Below are 21322 nucleotides of genomic sequence, written 5' to 3'. Positions count from 1 at the left end.
TGTGTGCCCTGCGATGGGTTGGCACTCCGTCCAGGGTGTATCCTGCCTTGATGCCCGATGACGCCTGAGATAGGCACAGGCTCCCTGTGACCCAAGAATAATTCGGATAAGCGGTACAAAATGAATGAATAATGAATGAATAAATCTTATTATGACCATGATATATACAGTATACACCACAATCTATACCTTAACAAAACAAATGACATCAGAAATATCTTGCCTATGCATGCCTGTTGATCATAAAATAATGTCTCAACACATGTGGTATAATACTGTATGTGATATAATGCTTACCAGTTAGCATTATATGGTCATGTAAAATGATCAAAGCTACATCAACGCACTATGCAAATATATGACACAAACAGTTTCAAGTACCCCAACCTCCTCAGCTGGGATATGCGAAGAAAAGAATTCTGCTGTGCTCTAATGTTTATGTGGAGATAATCAATGCTTCCATGTCCTGTTTCATTCAATCATTTATTCATTCAAGTAAATGTATCTTATTTACCATTTTACCAGGAATCTGCAAAGCATAAACTCCTGAAAAAAATGATCATATCAATGATATGGCAATACACAGTTTCCAATATACATCCATATAAACAGCACCCCCATATCAAACTGTTTACATGCTTTTTTGCACACTGTTTTTGCTTTTTGCACATCTCATACCATATGTAAAAATGTCTATTTTCTTACCAAACATTTAATCACAGTACATGGCAGGTCAAACCAAACAGATCCATTCAGATCTCAGACTCCACACTGACCCACTGCCTTCAACCCATAATAATCCAAGACATTAATGGGGGCCTCATTTTCCACAGCACAGAGTCTCTGCTTCTCCAGTTCTACACCCTCCATGAAGAACACCTTCAACTGCTGGTTACTATCTCCAATAAATACCCGGTCATACCGGGCCTGCCATGGATGGAGCCCCATAACCCCTGTCTGTCCTGGTCCTAGTGGGCAACTTACCTGGTTGTCCCCATACTGCCAACCACTGTCCTAACAGGAATACTAGTGGTTTCCCTCTCCATGACCAAAGAGACCAAAGATAAGCTAAGTTTCCAACTAACTCAGGGTACCAGGAATTCAGAGAGGTTTTTATCAAGGCTTCTGGCCCCAGTGCAGTGAGATTTTTCTTTATGGATAAAAATAGGGGCAGCCTCAGATGACCCACTGAGAGTCAGACCAGCTCACAGTTATGTGGCATGCTCAGAGGTCCATAAATGCCTCCGGGGCATTCTGTGGTCGTATTTTCATCAGTGCAATCTTTAACTATCCTCATCCTTCTCAACCTTTCAATGGCATTTGATAGTCAACCATAAGACTCTTTTGTCCACCCAAAGGAGTTTTGGAATTGGTGGATCAGCATGAGAATAGTTTGCGTCCTACCTGGAAGGTCACTATCAGGCATTTAGCATTTGGTATCAGGTAAAATGGAGGGGAGTGACATTTGCTCAAAGCAGACTATCCACTGGTGTCTCACAGGGCTATATCCCCACAAAATGATCTGATCTCCCATTCAGTCACAGCTCAGTTTCTTCTCTACAACATCAGAAGGATTTGAAAATTTTTTATACATTCGAGACTGGACTACTGCAACTCACTGCTGTCAGGCCTACCTATGAATGCAATATTCATTCATTCTTTCATTCATTCATTCATTCTACCGCTTATCCGAACTACCTCGGGTCACGGGACATCTCAGTCGTCATCGGGCATCAAGGCAGGATACACCCTGGATGGAGTGCCAACCCATCGCAGGGCACCCACACACACATTCACTCATGCAATCACACACTACGGACAATTTTCCAAAGATTGAACACAATATGTCCTCTGCAAATGATCCAAAATGCAGTTGCATGTCTTGTTTTTAACCTGACCAAGTTCTCCACACCACCCCACTGCTGCTCTCCTCCACTGGCTTCTGGAAACACTGATGTTTGCCTACAAATCCAAAAATGGACCAGCTCCCTCTTACCTCAAAGCTCTTGTCACTCTTCACACTGCACCTCACACCATCGGAGCTACCAGCAATGCTCTACTGGTCCCACCATTTCTCAGGATAAGATTCAAGTATACAGCAAGTCTCTTTTCTTTTCTGGCACTGAGGTGGTGGAATGAATTTCCCCTAGATGTCCGAACAGCTGAGTAAGTGGTTATCTTCAAATGAGGGGCAATTTAAAATAATGAAAAAAATTCTATTATTTTTTTAAAAAGAGGCTGACAAGCCAGAATCTCCAGGCTCATACATTATGCTTATATGGTTACGATATTTTAAACATTCAGTTTCTCCCTCATTTTTTTCTTGCCTTACTTACTTTTCTTGCGTTTCTCCCTCAATTTTTTCTTGCCTTACACACATGTGCCATGGTGAGTGAGTGAATGTACTTAGTATAAATATGTATGTTGTATGTCAAGGTGCAACGTCAAGGTGCAACAGACTGTACAGATACAGAAATGTCCAGTGGTAACAGATAGATTAATGTCAAATAGAATTATTATATTAAATTAAATGCAGTGTGTATGTAGTGTGTGTGTGTGTGTATAGTCCAGTGTGTATAATGTAGTATAGATGCAGTGTGTGTGTGTATAGTCCAGTGTTGAGCTGTTGGAGTTAAAATGCAGTGTGTGGCATACCATATTGTGAAGTATGCTGTAGGGTGTATTAGTTATGACTGTTAATTGGTCTGAAAGCCTGAGAGAAAATATATCCCTTTTCAGGGCTTTTTAGGCCTTTTCAGGCCCTGGAATGAGCCCCAGCATCCTCAGAACATTCTACACCTGCAATATAGAGCAGGTGTAGAATGTTCTGAGGATGCTGGGGCTCATTCCAAAGTTCCTCAGCTGAGGATGCTGGGGCTCATTCCAAAGTTTCTTCTTCAGTACTGTGTCAGTGTGTGAGGCCCAGGTGAGATCCTCGCTGATGTTAATGCCAAGAAACTTAAAGCTGCTCACCCGCTCCACAGGTGTCTTGTTGATGGTGATGGGTTTGTATTCACTCCTCTGTCTCCTGAAATCCACCACCAAATCGCAGACCAAATCGCAAATTGCAAATCGCAGCAGGTCCAGTGAGGCAGGCAGCACAGAGCAGATGTGATCTCTGTTCAGTCTCTTAAAGCACTTGCTGAAGATGGGTGTGAAAGCTACTGGCCTCCAGTCATTTAGGAATGTGACATTATTTTTCTTTGGTATGGGCACAATGGTGGATTTTTTAATCTTTAATTTCAATAGAAGTGGTACATACTTGTACTCTGTATAGGATTGTACAAAACAGCAAATGACTGAAATGTTGGACAGTACTGTATGTGCAAAACACCTCCAGAGTCTGGAAGGCTTTCTTCCAGCGCCTAGGTGTGACCGTCAGTCTCTTCTCTGGATATCATCCCCAATCTAATGGTCAGACTGAGAGGAAGATCCACGCCATCTGTAGATTCCTCTGAGCATTCTGTCAAGTATTCCTCTGAGCGTTCTGTCAACTCCGCCAGGACACCTGGGGTCAGTTCCTCCCATGGGCCGAGTACGCACTGAGCTCCCTGAGGCAAAAAAAACAACACTGGCTTAATGCCATTTCAGTGTGTACTCGGCCACCAGCCACCGTTCTTTCCCTAGTCGGATGAACCTTCGGATGTTCCGTCAATTGATTACTGGTTCTGTGAGAGTGTATGGGACTCGGCGCATCATCAGTAGCAGGTGGCCATTAGAAGACACAAAAGGGCAGCAGACACTAGTTGTTTATCCACTCTGTAGCGATTTTGGCTTGCGAAGCGAGGTAAATATTTATAAGCAACTATAACGTGTTATAGTGACTTCCAAATATTTTAACCTAAGTTGAAATTAACGGTACTGGAATTAACGTTACGCTTATTTGGTCTGTTCGTCCGCCGAACAGGCTGTGTAACCTTTATTAATTCTATGAAGGAGGTATCTTCCCGGCCAAGAAAGATTCGCTTTCCTTTTACTGTATACCGTGATTTAAATTAAATTAACTTAATAGAGCATGTAGTTCAGACCAGATATTGCAGGTACCTTAATTTGTGAGCGATACTCAGAGACAAATCACCTGTGGCTCAAAATTATGACATTTAATGAATGAGACAAACACAACATACAACTAACTACACAAACAAACAAAAGAAATAGGGAAAATGAAAATAAAATAAAACAAAAGAAATTAAAATTGGGGAACGGGATGAAGAGACTGGAAAAAAGAAATTAGAGAAAGGAAGGAAAGGAATGGCAAGCTTAGACTCAAAAATTAATCACACCCTAACTGGGAAATCGTCACAGAAACTTAAATTCACCTTAAGATTCAATGAAAGATTCCTAATTAAAATTACGCATCTAGATTGGTTGGTAAAGGAAACGGTTACTTGCATTGGCTTACTGAACAAGAGTCCGGATGCAACAGAGAAATCTCTGAAAAGTCAGTTAGGGTGGGGTCAGACGTTCTTCCAAGTTCTCCTGAAGATCAGAGCAGTTGTCGTTCTTGGAAGTGAAGCTTGCTGGAACTTCTTTGAAGGAAGATGGAGTCGTCTTGAAGCTGTTCCGGAAGTCTGACCACGGATTAGTGGTGTTTGTGACAATTTAAAGGTCGTGAACTCCACCCATCTTTGGGGAGATGACCAATACTTCGGTCAGGATTTTGGAGGGAAAAACTCCCTTTGTTTCAGGTGTCTGTGGGCGTGGTTTAGCTATCAAACTTTTGATGACTTTAAAGTTTGATCCAGGGTGTATTATGGTATGGCGCCTTCCGTGCTCAAATAAAATACACCAGTGCTTGAAAAATGAGTAACCGATAATTTTGTGGTCATTTGGATACTAAACATGAAGGGTAATGACGGTATGAAGGCAGCGGTACATTACATACATAGATCATTAATCAAAGGGTAACTGAGGTTAATACGATATTGTGTTCTTATAAAGGCAAAGAAACAAAAATGAAACATAAAACAAGATGCGCTTCGTATACATTCTGACATCAGACCTTAAAGGGGCATACGGCAATAGAACAGGTATACATTAACATGCCATGATCAGTAAGATATAATGATAGAGTATAACGGATTTTAAAATACAAGGTTGTTTTCTGACACATGAATAAAATACACCCTTGTCAGGAAATTAAGAAGCAAATCATTTTAAGTCAGGCAAGCCTTAAAAGAAGAAACACATTACAAAAAGGGTTGTAAGAATGAGAACCTTAGAGTACCTTATCTTGGGTTTTATTAGTAAAAGGAATGTCTCATTGTGGTGTGTGTGTATGTGTGTGTGTGTGTGTGTGTGTGTGTGTGTGTGTGTGTTCTGTTTGTGGGCCCCAATGAGCCGCATGGGGTTATCTGGTCTTTGTGGAGACTCCAGGTGCCAGGTGTGGGTGTGTGACGCTGTGGAGTGTAGCCCTCAATAAAATCGTAAAACGGAGTGGTCATCGGTTAATTGAGGAGTAGATGTTGAAATTTAGGGTGCCTGGGACATGAAATCTAAAATGACCGGTGCCCGACGCTACAACTCGTCCTACCAAGTGGGTCAGAAGGTATGGTTGTCCATGAGGAACATCCGTCTCAAGCTTCCCTGCAAAAAGCTGATGTTCCTCGGATCGAGGGGAGTAACCAGGTCCTTCCCTCACTCACCAGCATTCACATTCACCTGAGTACTAATTAGCACCACCTGTTCCTCATTCATTAATCAACACACACTACATAAGCCACTCTCAGTCACTCACTCATTGTCTGGTCTTGTATGTACTAACGTGATTTTCTCTGCAGTCATTCAAGCTCCAGACTCCCGTTTGTCTTACAGCAATTGCTTACATAAAAATATAATATAATTATAATTATATAAAAATTGCTTATCCTTCCTTGTTCCTTGTTTTCAGAGCGACAGGATTTGCTCATACAGTGGGGAGAACAAGTTTTTGATACACTGCCAGGTTTGCTCACTTACAAAGCATGTAGAAGTCTGTCATTTTCAACTGTGACTGACGGAATCTAAAACAAAAATCCAGAAATAATTCATTTGCATTTTATTGCATGACATAGGTATTTCATACATCCGAAAAGCAGAACTTAATATTTGGTACAGAAACCTTTGTTTGCAATTACAGAGATCATACGTTTCCTGTAGTTCTTGAACAAGTTTGCACAAACTGCAGCAGGGATTTTGGCCCACTCCTCCATACATAGTGTCCCAGTTTTCCAAAAATAACTTCAAATTTTGATTCGTCTGACCACAGAACAGTTTTCCACTTTGCCACAGTCTATTTTAAATGGGTCTTGGCACAGAGAAAATGCCTGCGCTTCTGGATCATGTTTAGATATGGCTTCTTTTTTGACCTATAGAGTTTTAGCCAGCAATTTTATTTATTAGCAAATATAGTGAAAGGTGTCTGAAATCTCTGTAAGGTCTCATAGTAACAGATATTTTTATGTTCTTCACATTGCTTTAACAAACAGAATCTGTCAGAATCTTGCAGAACTAGAGTCAGGTGCTTTATATCCTGTATACTGACACTCACTCACCAGCATTCACATTCACCTGAGTACTAATTAGCACCACCTGTTCCTCATTCATTAATCAACACACACTACATAAGCCACTCTCAGTCACTCACTCATTGTCTGGTCTTGTATGTACTAACATGATTTTCTCTGCAGTCATTCAAGCTCCAGACTCCCGTTTGTCTTACAGCAATTGCTTACATAAAAATATAATATAATTATAATTATATAAAAATTGCTTATCCTTCCTTGTTCCTTGTTTTCAGAGCGACAGGATTTGCTCATACAGTGGGGAGAACAAGTTTTTGATACACTGCCAGGTTTGCTCACTTACAAAGCATGTAGAAGTCTGTCATTTTCAACTGTGACTGACGGAATCTAAAACAAAAATCCAGAAATAATTCATTTGCATTTTATTGCATGACATAGGTATTTCATACATCCGAAAAGCAGAACTTAATATTTGGTACAGAAACCTTTGTTTGCAATTACAGAGATCATACGTTTCCTGTAGTTCTTGAACAAGTTTGCACAAACTGCAGCAGGGATTTTGGCCCACTCCTCCATACATAGTGTCCCAGTTTTCCAAAAATAACTTCAAATTTTGATTTGTCTGACCACAGAACAGTTTTCCACTTTGCCACAGTCTATTTTAAATGGGTCTTGGCACAGAGAAAATGCCTGCGCTTCTGGATCATGTTTAGATATGGCTTCTTTTTTGACCTATAGAGTTTTAGCCAGCAATTTTATTTATTAGCAAATATAGTGAAAGGTGTCTGAAATCTCTGTAAGGTCTCATAGTAACAGATATTTTTATGTTCTTCACATTGCTTTAACAAACAGAATCTGTCAGAATCTTGCAGAACTAGAGTCAGGTGCTTTATATCCTGTATACTGACACTAGACTAGACACAAATAAGGGGCTGTTGCTGTTCAGCTTAGCGCCGATGAGGACACGAATCTCTCTCATCTCCATAGCACAGAGATTCTTCTGTCTCACTGCTTATCATTTAATTAGTGAACTAGTAAACAATTAATCATAAACATTTAACCATTTAGACTTTAAATTCCACAGATACAGCAGCAAATATTATAGTGTCTTACATTTGCACCACCTGCAGCATCCATCCATCCATCCATCCATCTTCATGTTCTTACTCACCTTTTATTTTCTCTTAATTTATTTTATTCTTTACTCTTTTGTTCAGAAGATATCTGTTTGTCTGTTTCTGTCTTTTTCCTTCTGACCCAAAAAGTTTGCCAACATCCCAAAAAAAAAAAAGAAAATCCACCCTCTTTCACAAGAAACGGCTGTAGTTTTTACTTACAATGAGGAAGAACTAAATAAAGTGTTTAAATAGAACATAAATAAGTTCCTTTTTTTTTTTTTTAGAAAATGATTAAATAAATAAAAACTCTGGGTTTTTCAAACCCTAATATACGGAAATAATAAATAATTGGCATGAAATTCGCATAATTATAAACAAAGCCTAAATTTGGTACTAAATGAAACAAATATTTTTTTAAATGTGTGAAACATGAATTAAATACAAATAATTATTTCATATATTTATATTTTATTATTAAAAATATAACCTGAATTAAATACAAAAAATTATTTCATACATTTATATTTTATTATTAAATATATAACCTGAATTAAATACAAAGAATTCTTTCATATACTTATATTTTATTATTAAGTATATAACCTGAATTAAATACAAAGAATTATTTAATATATTTATGTTTTATTATTAAATATATAACATGAATTAAATACAAAGAATTCTTTCATATATTTATATTTTATTATTAAATATATAACATGAATTAAATACAAAGAATTATTTCATATATTTATATTTTATTATTAAATATATAACCTGAATTAACTACAAAGAATTCGTTCATATATGTGCGTAAATTCCTCATTCACCTGAGAAGTTCACAGTGAGCTACAAACATTCGCATGTGAATCAGTTTGGAATTGTGAGAGAGGAAGGGCATCATTTTTATGAAGTAACACAAAAACATTGTAGAGAATGAATGAGTGCGATGAGGATGACACACTGATTAGGGATTTGGACTCATTTAGTCTGAACGCAGTTAAATGCTTAAATCTAATTAGTCAGAAAATGCTAAATATTTCTGTGTTTTAGAAGTTAATAGTTTATTAATAGGCTGTTTCTTATATGTTATCATTTCCATAGTAAGAGCTCAGTGACCTGAAAATAAATAAATAAATAAATAAATAAATAAATAAATAAATAAATAAATAAATAAATTTCATCAAAAACCAAGAAAAAGATAGAAGCCACCAACCACATTGTTATCATCTATGTCATGGTGAGTGGGTTATAGTGTGTCATAAGGACTTTATAAGAATGGAAACTACAGAGGAAGAGATGGAGGGGGGGGGCAGGAAGTAGATGAGGTCATGTATTTATATGAACAAGCAGAATTATCTCACACTTCCCTTTTATTATTACAATATGTCAATCTGGAAATTATTCCTTAGTCAGAAAGAACCGTCACCAATTAGTGGTCATTTTTATCTTCTGTTCATGACTCAGACATTTATTTATTTATTTATTTATTTATTTATTTATCCATCCATCCATCCATCCATCCATCAAAATATCTAACCATTCGATCATTCATCCATCATTCCATCCATCCATCCACCCATCCATCCAGCTGCATGTTTTTTATCACCCTGTCATTTCTTCATTCTTTACTCTTCTGTTCAGAAAATATGTTTGTCTGTTTTCTTAGGACCCACTTTAACTTTCAACCCACCATACATATATTCACCCATACAACTATCTATCTATCCATCCATCCATCCATCCATGCATCTATCCAACCATTACTGTCCACTCATTTCTTTTTACCCATCATTTTTTTCTGATGCTTTCCATCCATTTTAATTATTTTTCAGACTGTGTTTCAATCCTGTTTCAACCAGATTTTGTTTTCTTATTAAAAATTGTGTGTTTGTAGATTTATGTTTTTAAAACCATCTGGTTTTGATCTTTGTTGATATTGATATGTTATTGTATTAATCTTATGATAATGTCTTGGAGCTCAAGTTGAACCAGTTCACATTATTTCTTTGAGGCTATGATGCAATAAATAAATAAATAAATGTCTGAGTCATGAACAGAAGATAAAAATGACATCACTAATTGATGACGGTTCTTTCTGACTAAGGAATGATTTCCAGATTGACATATTGTAATAATAAAAGGTAAGTGTGAGATAATTCTGCTTGTTCATATAAATACATGACCTCATCTACTTCCTGCCCCCCATCTCTTCCTCTGTAGTTTCCATTCTTATGAAGTCCTTATGACACACCATAACCCACTCACCATGACATAGATGATAACAATGTGGTTGGTGGCTTCTATCTTTTTCTTAGTTTTTGTTGAAATGTATTTATTTATTTATTTATTTATTTATTTGTTTGTTTGTTTGTTTGTTTATTTTCAGGTCACTGAGCTCTTACTATGGAAATGATAACATATAAGAAACAGCCTATTAATAAACTATTAACTTTTAACACACAGAAATATTTAGCATTTTCTGACTAATTAGATTTAAGCATTTAACTGCGTTCAGACTAAATGAGTCCAAATGCCTAATCAGTGTGTCATCCTCATCGCACTCATTCATTCTCTTACAATGTTTTGTATTACGTCATAAAAATGATGCACTTCCTCTCTCACAATTCCAAACTGATTCACATGCGAATGTTTGTAGCTCACTGTGAACTTCTCAGGTGAATGAGGAATTTACACATATATATGAAAGAATTCTTTGTAGTTAATTCATGTTATATATTTAATAATAAAATATAAATATATGAAATAATTCTTTGTATTTAATTCAGGTTATATATTTAATAATAAAATATAAATATATGAAAGAATTCTTTGTATTTAATTCATGTTATATATTTAATAATAAAACATATATATATTAAATAATTCTTTGTATTTAATTCAGGTTATATACTTAATAATAAAATATAAGTATATGAAAGAATTCTTTGTATTTAATTCAGGTTATATATTTAATAATAAAATATAAATATATGAAATAATTTTTTGTATTTAATTCAGGTTATATTTTTAATAATAAAATCTAAATATATGAAATAATTCTTTGTATTTAATTCATGTTTCACCCATTTAAAAAAATATTTGTTTCATTTAGTACCAAATTTAGGGTTTGTTTATAATTATGCGAATTTCATGCCAATTATTTATTATTTCCGTATATTAGGGTTTGAAAAACCCAGAGTTTTTATTTATTTAATCATTTTCTAAAAAAAAAAAAAAGGAACTTATTTATGTTCTATTTAAGCACTTTATTTAGTTCTTCCTCATTGTAGGTAAAAACTACAGCCGTTTCTTGTGAAAGAGGGTGGATTTTCTTTTTTTTTTTCGATGTTGGCAAACTTTTTCGACACCCAAACTACACCACCCCCTCTATTCAGCTTATATACTCAAGTACTCAAGACAGGTGATATCTGCATTAATCTCTTCAGATCCAGAGCATCATCATAATCTTCATCATCATCATCATCAGTCATGATCTCTCGCTCTCACCTGCTGGTTCTGCTTGTTCTCGCCTGTCTTCAGTCCTTCCCAATGGCTCAGAGTAAGATTCTTTTTCTTTTTTTATACTTATTATCCATTATTGTTTGGACTTATTTTTATAATCACCATTATTTATTTAAACCAATAAACATTCATGGACTTTTTTCCATGGATTTTGTCATTAAGATGGTTTTACAGGTTTAACTAAACATATAAACATGCTATAGAAAACACAAGGTATCAGAACGAGCGCATTAATATAAACTGTTATGGAAAACTAATCAACACTTTCTGACCAATCAGGAGCCAGAACTCAACAGTGCTGAGTTTAGAGTTGTTGATTTTTAAACCATTTAATCACAGAACTAAAATAATATTTTTTCCACAGATGCAAACGGACCAAAGAAATGCTGTTTCACTTATCAGACAAATCAAATCCCTGTAAAACACATCGCAAAATATGAAATAACAGAAGCTCAATGTTCAAAACCTGGAATCATGTAAGCTTATGTTTTATAGTAAAGTTTAAGATCATATAAATTTCATAGAATCTAACTTCAGCGTTCAAATTTCTGATGTTCTTGTTTAAATGTTGTCTCTGCTCTGCAGCTTTACCATGAAAGACACTCGTCAGGTGTGTGCAGATCCCCACGTCGACTGGGTGAAGAGCAACATGAACAAACTTGACAAGCAATGACCAGCCTTTAAATCATTTCTCCATTAATACCAGTGTTTATATCGGTTTGTTTGTTAACTATATGCTCTTTTTTTTTTTTTTTTTTTTTTGGTCAATAAGAATGCCTTTATTTTTATTTAATCTATATAAATCCTTCACTTAAATTATTCTAACATTATTTATTATTTTAAATTTGTATTTTTTTTAAAAATATATGCATTAAATGTATTAAAAGGATATTTAAGTTAATATTTATGTTTTTACATTTTAATGCAAACCATGTTCATGGAGATTTAAGAAATAAATAAATACTTTTCAGAACTGAGTATGTTTATGTCGGGTTTCAATAAAACTGTAAGATTAAAAGAAACACACACACACACACACACACACACACACACACACACACACACACACACACACACACAGACTATTTCTCATAAGATATTAAAAAGAAACAGAAGTTAATGCAGAAATTTTCATCCTGGACATTTCTATTTCCTTTAAAAGTCATTTCTAATTTAAAATAATATTATGAGATTTTGATCATTTTGAGAAAACTTTGTGCCCCCTGATCATTACACTTACATGTGTGTAGGTACCTGAGTGTTTGCTGTTATAACCAGCTACATTCCTCTCTTCTCTTCTGAAAGTCTTGCCACTAGATGTTGGATTATGTGTGTGTGCGTGCATTAGTGTTCATTCAGCTACAAGAGCATCAGTGAGATCAGACTCTGATGTTCAGGGTGATGTTGAGGAGACTCCAGTTCCTGTTCATTATATACAGTAGGTGTTCAGTGGGGTTGAGTCACAGTCAGAGCTCCGTGCAGGACACTCGAGTTCTTCACTCCAACCTTCACTTCCATGTTGTTTCTTAACGGAGCTCTGTGCTTTGTACACAGCAGCATTGTTGTGCTGGAGAAGGGTTTGAGTCTGTGAGTTTTAAGGGAAAGTGTAAAGCTGCAGCAAACTGACATTTGATACAACTGTGTGCCTCAGACATATAAAGAAGAAGCTGGAACTTCTCAAGGACAGAGGAGTTTATGGAAACCATAAAATATCTAAATGAGTGCAGTAATATAAACCAGAGCTGCTGTTATAAAAAAAACTAAAAAACACCTTCTCAGTAGGTTTCGAGGTCAGCGGTTGTATTCAACAGGCTGAAGGATGTCTGCAACATGCCAGAAACCCCATTATTGCATCATAATAAAACCTCTGCAGTAAAAATTACTGAATGTTTCTGGATTCCTAAACATTATGAAGGTTTGTTAACAATCCTTCTAGGATGCAGCAACACTGTATAAATATTATAAATAGTTTAAAACCCTTTCTCAAAAAAAAACAAGAATAAAAGTAGAAAAAATGCAAAAAATAAATAAAATAAATAAAACAAATAAAACGTTATTTTTAGAAATATCACCAAGAACCAATGTTTGTTTTTTATTTTGTAATTTTATATCGTGATACTTATAGTAATAAAAGTCAGATCACTAATCACTGTCCTGTGTGTGTGTGTAGAAAAACAAAAACATAAATCTTCTTAGAATAAGGGGAATATATATATTTAATTTATTGAAATGGTGGCAAAAACAGGAACAGGACATGTGTGTGTGTGTGTGTGAGAGAGAGTGTGCGTGAGTGTGTGTGAGTGTGCGTGTGTGAGTGTGTGTGAGTGTATTAGTGTGTGTGTTGTTACATCCCAGTCTATGGGTTGAGCTGTACAGAGTTATAGCTCGGCATTCAGTGATTTGTTACCTTTTAATAAATATTATTATAAACATTTTATATTATATAGTATTATTATATTATTATAAATAAATATTAAAAAACAAAAACAAAGACACAATATAGAATTTCTAGATAAGTGTATTGGTATATTTTCATAGATAAACAGTATACACAACCAACAGTACAATGGCATCTCAGTGCGGCCCAGGCCAAAATAATAAACAAACAGGTCTAATAGTTGGGTAACTATTCTTACCTGAAAGCAAAATAAAAATACGGTGGGACTTTCATAAACTCACTACGAAAACACACAGGGGAAAAAAGGACCCCACTCCTAAAGGGCAGCCTCTACTGCCAGTGTAACATTGAACAACTTTACAGTGACATATATGTAGAGGTGGCGAAAGTACACACATCCTTTACTCAAGTATAGTATGTATATATATATATATATATATATATATAATAAAATATGTGTGTGTGTGTGTGTGTGTGTGTATGTATGTATGTATGTATATGTATATATAATTTTGGAGTGTGCTGTTGAATATTTGTGTTCATCAGCCACAAGAGTGTTACGAAAGGCAGGCACCGATGTAGGTGAGGTAGGGTGGAATTTAAAACAAGAAGAGTTCTATATTATATATTATATATTATATGACAACTCTGGTCATAAGAATTACTGCCGATTAACGTTATAGATAAACGCCTCCAGCTCTGACTGCGCGTGCATGCTGCGCGTACCTGTGCTTTTCTGTTCAAATAAAGCAGACAGCTGAAGACGCACTTTTGAAAGACTACAACACACTGGTGTGTAAGAGCAAAGTAAAAAAAAACGTTCTTGGATCAAACTGATAAATAATTTTTTTTCCCATCGACGACATGTCCTGCATTTTAACGTCATTTTTATAGTTTATTTATGAAAGTAAAAATGATCCTTATAGTTTTAGAGTGGCTGAGTTTACAGACAGGGGGCTGAAGCCACCCTAAAAAAGGGCTAAAACCGTCCCTGCACACAATTCGCAACGTATTCACCAGGGATCCTTTTTGATGCCAATTATTTCAAACATCTCCCTCATATATGGCCATGTGTGTTCAGGAATGTCCTCGTTATTAGTTATTTTAACATCGGTGACTCCCTCTGAATTAACATTAGCCATTCCTTTTGTAGGCGTGCTGCTCATTGTTAGCTCCGCTATCCTTAGTCTATGTCTGATAGCCAGTAAATAATACAGTACATCAGTCTCCTGGGGAAAAAGGCGCACAATGGGATGATGGGCTGGAAACAGCGCTCAATGAGAAGAAATAATACTAAAAGTAACAAGTCCGTCTTGAAAATGTAAGAAGTAAAAAGTACAGATATTTGTGTAAAAATGTAATGAGTAAAAGTAAAAAGTTGTCCGAAAAATAAATAGTGGAGTAAAGTACTGATACCAGAAAAATGTACTTAAGTACAGTAACGAAGTATTTTTACTCCGTTACTTCCCACCTCTGACTATATGTGTGTATGTGTGTGTGCGCGCGTGTGTATGTGTGTGCGTGCATGTATGTGTGTGTGTTTGTGTGTGTGTATGAGTGTGTGTATGTGCTTGCGTGAGTGTGTATGTGTGTGTGTGCGTGCATGTGTGTGTATGTGTGTGTGAGTGTGTGTGAGTATGTGTGTGAGTGTGTATATGTGTTTTGTGAGTGTTTGTGTACTGTATGTGTGTGCATGTGTGTGTATGTGTGTGTGTATGTGCATGTGAGTGTGTGTATGTGTGTGTGTGTGTGTGTGTGTAAATTAACAAGTTTTTGCTATCTTATAATCATCAGCACTTCAGCACATTAACATCCGCTGTTCAGCCTTTTTTTTTAGAACATTCATCTTTTGGAAAATTATGTTTAAAGATGAAAATCAACAAAATGTTCTTTATCACTAAAGTAATTGTTCTGACCTGCGTGTCCCTTAGTGACAAATGTTCCTGGCCTGCCTGGACAAAGCTCTGACAGACCCACTAAGGAGTGTGTCCTGTGTTTTGCACGAGTAAGCTGCTATCACAGCAGACAGTATAGATCAAGACTGGTCTTACCTTGGAGTGAGTTTTCTTGTCTCAGCATCTTCAAATGATCCTCTTCAAGTTCTTCTACCTAATCTATTCTTTGAACTTTAGATGAAGGAGTCAGCCTTAGACCTTCTTGTCTTTTCAGGGTCCTCACAATGGGAGGCCTTGTTTTTATTTAAAGCAATGTAATGAAAATAAGTGTATGTATTATATGTAAAGAAAATAAAATAAAATTACAAATAAAATCTCCTTCAAATAATCAAATAATTCTAGCATAAGTAAAATTAATTAAAATTCAAAGATAAAAACAAGCCATGAAACACTTTCCAAGTGTTAGCCTGCATTTGTTCTCTGATGCACAATACTTAAGCAATACAAATGTAGTACAGTAACTAAACATAAGCTTGTCTATATTAGAATGCACATGATAGCAAGAATATACTCTTTTTAGGGCTTGGCACTTGTGGCGCATCTGCCCTGGACGTCCTTTGCATTTGCTTGTCACTGTCCAGGACAGTGCACAGGCTCTTACAGGAGCGAGATAGGCCCCAGTGTCTATTAGCAAATCATTTGGTTACATGTCAAGAGTCAAGAGTCAAGAAGCTTTTATTGTCATTACAACCATATATAGCTGTTGCAGTACACAGTGAAATGAGATGACGTTTCTCCGGGATCAAGGTGCTACATAAACCAAGGACAGGGCTAAGGACATATAAGTAGTCTTAGCCACAAAGTGCAACTGTGCAACCCGGTGCAAACAGTGCAGGACAAGACAGACAAGACAGTGTAGACAAAAGCCAGTACAGGACAAAGGACAGTGTAGACAAAATGTTACAAGACAATACAAAAAGTACAATATACAAAAGACAATAAACAGTAAAGAGAAACAGCGCCGACCGACTGGTGTAAATACTGAATGTTCAAACAATATTTCGTGCAGCAACATTAGAATGAATACAGTTTCTTAGCAGCAGGTCCTTGATGTATAGATACTGTATAGAATTGTGCAAAAACAGCAAACGACTGAAACATTGTATGTGCAAAATGACTGAAATGTTGGACAATTTGTGCAAAAGAGCAAAAACGTGTGCAAAACAGCATTTAAACAGTTTCATGGATTTTAAGCAGCATGTAAACAGTTTGATGTGTCAGTTTGTGTGTTTGGTGTAGGTCTGTGCAGTCCATACAGATGATGTGCGTGTGTATGTTGTGTTCAGTACAGTTCAGTTCAGTTATTGAGGAGTCTGATGGCTGATGCCATTTTGTGGTTGACTTACTTAAATCTCCCTTGCTCATGCAACGCATGCGCTGTTGCAGTGCCTATGCAACACCTCATATCTTGCACATTACATCAGCCAGGCTTACAACATGTATCTGTGGTTATTTGGAACAGCATGTTCTATTTTTTTTCTAGCCACATTCAACATTTAAAAAATGAATTTGAACTTGAACTTCTGATAAATAAAACTCATTATTGCATAAATCTTCTCAGTCAGTTGGAATCTTCTTTCAGCAGTCTAGGTATAGCGTCTGATCCTCTGGAATCTTTCAGTAGCATTTATGGCAATTGGAATCGTAATTGTATTTAATTCATATTCAGTTGTTTCATTTCTGTAACCAAGTTTTCTACTTTCAGAAGTTTATTAGCAAACATCAGTTGCTTTTGTTCCTCTTTCCTTTCCCGTTTACCTTCTCTATGCCTCTTCCTTTTTACCTCTCTCGTTTGTTTTTGTTCACTTCGATTTTGGAAAGGAATGTCTCCTAAAGTGTATTTGGGTTGAGGTTTCCTGTCAACTTCATTTAACTCTTTTAGCTGAAAGTGGCTCATGGAGGAAAGACTTTTATATGTTTTTCTTACATTTATGTTCTCTGGTGTGGATCAGGATCTGATGATGTAGGGGGAAAAAATGTTGATGGTGAAAACAGAACTTTTACAGAGGTTTAGATGAAGAGGTTAAAAAGAGGAACCTTTTTTTTCAGAGTAAAAAAAAACACTTTGATTTGTCTCATAAACATCAACTAATATTCAGCCATAATCACTGATCAACATTGTTCTTGATGACTAATCACTGATCAACATTGTTACTGATTACTAATCCATCCATCAATCCATTTTCTACCGCTTATCCGGGGCCAGGTCGCGGGGGCAGCAGTCTAAGCAGGATGCCCAGACTTCCCTCTCCCCAGACACTTCCTCCAGCTCTTCCGGGTGAATACCGAGGCGTTCCCAGGCCAGCCGAGAGACATAGTCCCTCCAGCGTGTCCTAGGTCTTCCCCTGGGCCTCCTCCCGGTTGGACATGCCCGGAACACCTCCCCAGGGAGGCATCCAGGAGGCGTCCAGGAGGCATCCGAAACAGATGCCCGAGCCACCTCAGCTGACACCTCTCCTCTCCTCACCGCTATATACTCTGTGCATGTTTATAATATTTACAGTACCTCTGTTTTCTCTCTTTACACTTGTTCTGAGATTGAATGACAAAAGTCTCTCTACTCCCTCTGACATCATAAGATTAAAAATCTTTACATTTACATTTACATTTACAGCATTTGGGAGACGCCCTTATCCAGAGCGACGTACATAAGTGCTTAAATCTCTAACACTGAATACATTAATGCTGGTTCACTAGGTTACATACTTAAGATACCAAGAGTTTAAAACATTTGTTCAAAGTTAGAATGAAAAAGTGTCAAAGGTTTTTTTTTTTTTTTTTTTTTTTTAAAATGCAAAAGATAAGGAAAGAAGTGCTAGTTGAAGTGCTTCCTGAATAAGTAGGTCTTCAACCGCCGCTTGAAAATAGCCAGTGACTCGGCTGTCCGGACCTCTATGGGAAGTTCATTCCACCACCTTGGTGCCAGTACAGAGAAGAGTCTTGTAGTATACTTGCCTCTTACCCTGAGAGATGGTGGAACCAGTCGAGCAGTGCTGGTAGATCGGAGGTTACGGGGTGCAGTGCGAGGAATGATGAGGGCTTTGAGGTAAGAGGGGGCTGGTCCATTTTTGGCTTTGTAGGCCAGCATCAGTGTTTTGAACCGGATGCGTGCAGCTACCGGAAGCCAGTGGAGGGATCGCAGTAGCGGGGTGGTATGCGAGAACTTTGGCAGGTTGAAAACAAGCCAGGCAGCTGCATTTTGGATCATTTGCAGAGGACGGATTGCGTTCATAGGTAGACCTGCCAGCAGTGCATTGCAGTAATCCAGTCTAGAAATGACAAGAGACTGAACAAGTACCTGAGCAGTCTGTGTGGACAAAAATGGCCGAATCCTTCTAATGTTGTAGAGAAGAAACCGACATGAGCGAGTCACATTTGCAACATGAGAGGAAAAGGACAGTTGATTGTCCATGGTTACCCCAAGGTTGCGAGCTGTGGCTGAAGGGGAGATCAGATCGTTGTGCAAGGATATAGCAAGATCGTGACCTGGGGATGAATCACCTGGGATGAACAGCAGTTCAGTTTTTCAGTTTTGCTAGGATTGAGCTTTAACTGATGAGCAGTCATCCATGATGAAATTTCTGCCAGACATGCTGAGATCCGGTCAGAAGCTGTGGCATCTGAGGGTGGGAAAGAGAAGATAAGTTGTGTATCATCAGCATAGCAGTGGTAAGAGAACCCATGTGATGAAATAACTTCACCAAGAGAGTGAGTATACAAGGAGAAAAGAAGAGGACCAAGTACTGAGCCCTGTGGGACGCCAGTGGAGAGTCTGCGTGGAGCAGAAGTCACTCCCCTCCATGTTACTTGATATGAGCGTCCTTCCAGGTAGGAGGCAAACCATTCCCAAGCTGATCCGCAAATCCCAAGACTCTTGAGGGAGGATAAGAGAGTCTTGTGGTTGACCGTATCAAACGCTGCTGAAAGGTCAAGGAGGATAAGGACGGATGATAGTTTGGCTGATCTAGCAGTATGTAGCTTCTCAGAGACATCCAAAAGGGCTGTCTCTGTAGAGTGAGCTGCTTTAAAGCCAGACTGTTTGGGATCTTGGAGGTTGTTCTGTGAGAGATAGACAGACAGTTGATTATAGACAATGCGTTCAAGAATTTTTGAAAGAAATGAGAGAAGTGATACCGGTCTGTAGTTACTGATGTCTGATGGATCCAGAGCAGGTTTCTTTAGGATGGGAATAACCCTTGCTCTCTTGAAAGTAGTTGGCACCTGACCAGATGCTATGGATCTATTGACGATAGTGGAAATGAAGGGCAAGAGGTCTTGTGAGATGGTCTGGAGCATAGTGGTAGGGAGTGGATCCAATGGGCAGGTGGTAGGATTGCAGGACTGGATGAGTTGTAAAATCTCTTCTGCTGCCACAGTTGAAAAATGTGACAACGAAGGTGTAGGGGAATCCATACTCTGAGATGTAAGTGCAGTCGGGGCTGAAGTGAAGGTCCGGCAGATTTCCTCAATCTTCTCCTGGTAGAAAGAAGCAAAGTCTTCTGCAGTCAGGGAGGATGAGGAAGGTGGAGCCGGGGGGTTGAGCAGAGAAGAGATGATGTTGTGGAATTTCCGAGGGTCATGTGAGGAAGCTTCAAGCTTTTCCTTGTAGAAGGAAGTCTTGGCAGAAGTCACATCTGAGGAGAACTTGACAAGAAGTGTTCTGTAAAAATCAAGATCTGCATCAAGTTGTGATTTCTTCCACTTTCTCTCTGATGATCTTAGCTCTCTTCGATTGTTGCGCAGCACATCTGAAAGCCAAGGAGCAGAAGAAGAAGTTTTCTTGGGTTTAGTGAACATAGGGCAGAGGGAGTCCATAGTTGAGGAAAGAGATGAGAGGAAAGTATCTGTGGCTGAGTCTAAGGGTAGTGAGGAAAAAGACTTAGCATCAGGAAGGGAAGAAAGAGTGCAGGAAGCTACAGATGAAGGTGAGACAGAGTGAAGGTTGCGGCGAGTAAGAGCAAGGGGGTGAGAGGTAGTTTTAGGTAAGATAGGTGTGTCTTTAGTCATCCTACTCACATGCAACAAGATCCAAACAAATGTCCTCATTTCTAAATATGCAAATTAACCTATGGATTGTCATGAAATGAAAAAATCTAAAACATCTGAAAAAATTTCTAATATTTAAAATTGAGTTTTTATTTTATTTTATTTTATTTTATTTTATTTTATTTTATTTTATTTAGGGGTGAGTGTTAAATATCCTGTGTGTGTTAAATATGCTGTGTGTGTTAAATATGCTGTGTGTGAAATATGAGCAAAAACACACACGCTCACACACACACACACACACGCTCACACACACACGCTCACACACACACACACCACACACACACACACACACACACACACACACACACACACACACACACACAAACACACACCACACGCTCACACACACACACACACACACACACACACACACACGCGCGCGTGCGCACACACACACACACACACACACAGTTTCTGTTGATCAAAGCACATTTTAAGATGAAACAGTTTTCAGTTTACTCATTTAAACAACATTTTTGACTAATCATGTGTAATCCTATGTATTATCTTAGATGTGCTTTATTGTAACTATATAACATTAATGTTTGATGCCATTCAATATATTTATTATTTATGTCCTTCCTATGCTGGTGTTATTTTAATGCTTTTATTAATGCATGTTTGTGTGAAGTGTTAAACATTATCAATGCTTGGTTTGCAGCTTGGTTTCCTGTAGAAGTTTCCTTGGTTTCATCAAAATGCAACGTTTTATCGCCTTCATATTTTACACCTCCCTCTAAAACCACACTCACCTCCTATACCTCTAAACCAGAG

The 21322-nt window shown here is 37.4% G+C and overlaps 1 protein-coding gene across 1 annotated transcript; it reads left to right on the top strand.

The window, feature by feature from the left end:
* The first annotated feature begins 11018 nt into the window (after positions 1–11018).
* On the top strand, positions 11019–11954 carry LOC113663546 (C-C motif chemokine 3-like). Its single transcript, XM_027178884.2, has 3 exons — positions 11019–11183; positions 11511–11622; positions 11732–11954. Exons 1-3 carry the CDS (start codon positions 11114–11116, stop codon positions 11817–11819), a joined length of 270 nt encoding a protein of 89 aa, XP_027034685.1. The 5' UTR covers positions 11019–11113; the 3' UTR covers positions 11820–11954.
* Positions 11955–21322: the final 9368 nt, after the last annotated feature.

This window comes from Tachysurus fulvidraco, chromosome 1 (assembly GCF_022655615.1).
Source record: "Tachysurus fulvidraco isolate hzauxx_2018 chromosome 1, HZAU_PFXX_2.0, whole genome shotgun sequence".
Lineage (NCBI taxonomy): Eukaryota > Metazoa > Chordata > Actinopteri > Siluriformes > Bagridae > Tachysurus > Tachysurus fulvidraco.
Note: the sequence above shows the minus strand (reverse complement) of the source record. Positions and strands in the feature narration are given on the sequence as shown.

What these genes read in the sequence shown, in the direction of transcription:
- LOC113663546 (XM_027178884.2), top strand. Translation starts at nt 11,114, where the DNA reads ATGATCTCTCGCTCTCACCTGCTGGTTCTGCTTGTTCTCGCCTGTCTT. An exon ending in GTCCTTCCCAATGGCTCAGA is followed by an intron (nt 11,184 to 11,510) that starts GTAAGATTCTTT and finishes TTTTTTCCACAG; the next exon opens with ATGCAAACGGACCAAAGAAA. An exon ending in TGTTCAAAACCTGGAATCAT is followed by an intron (nt 11,623 to 11,731) that starts GTAAGCTTATGT and finishes TCTGCTCTGCAG; the next exon opens with CTTTACCATGAAAGACACTC.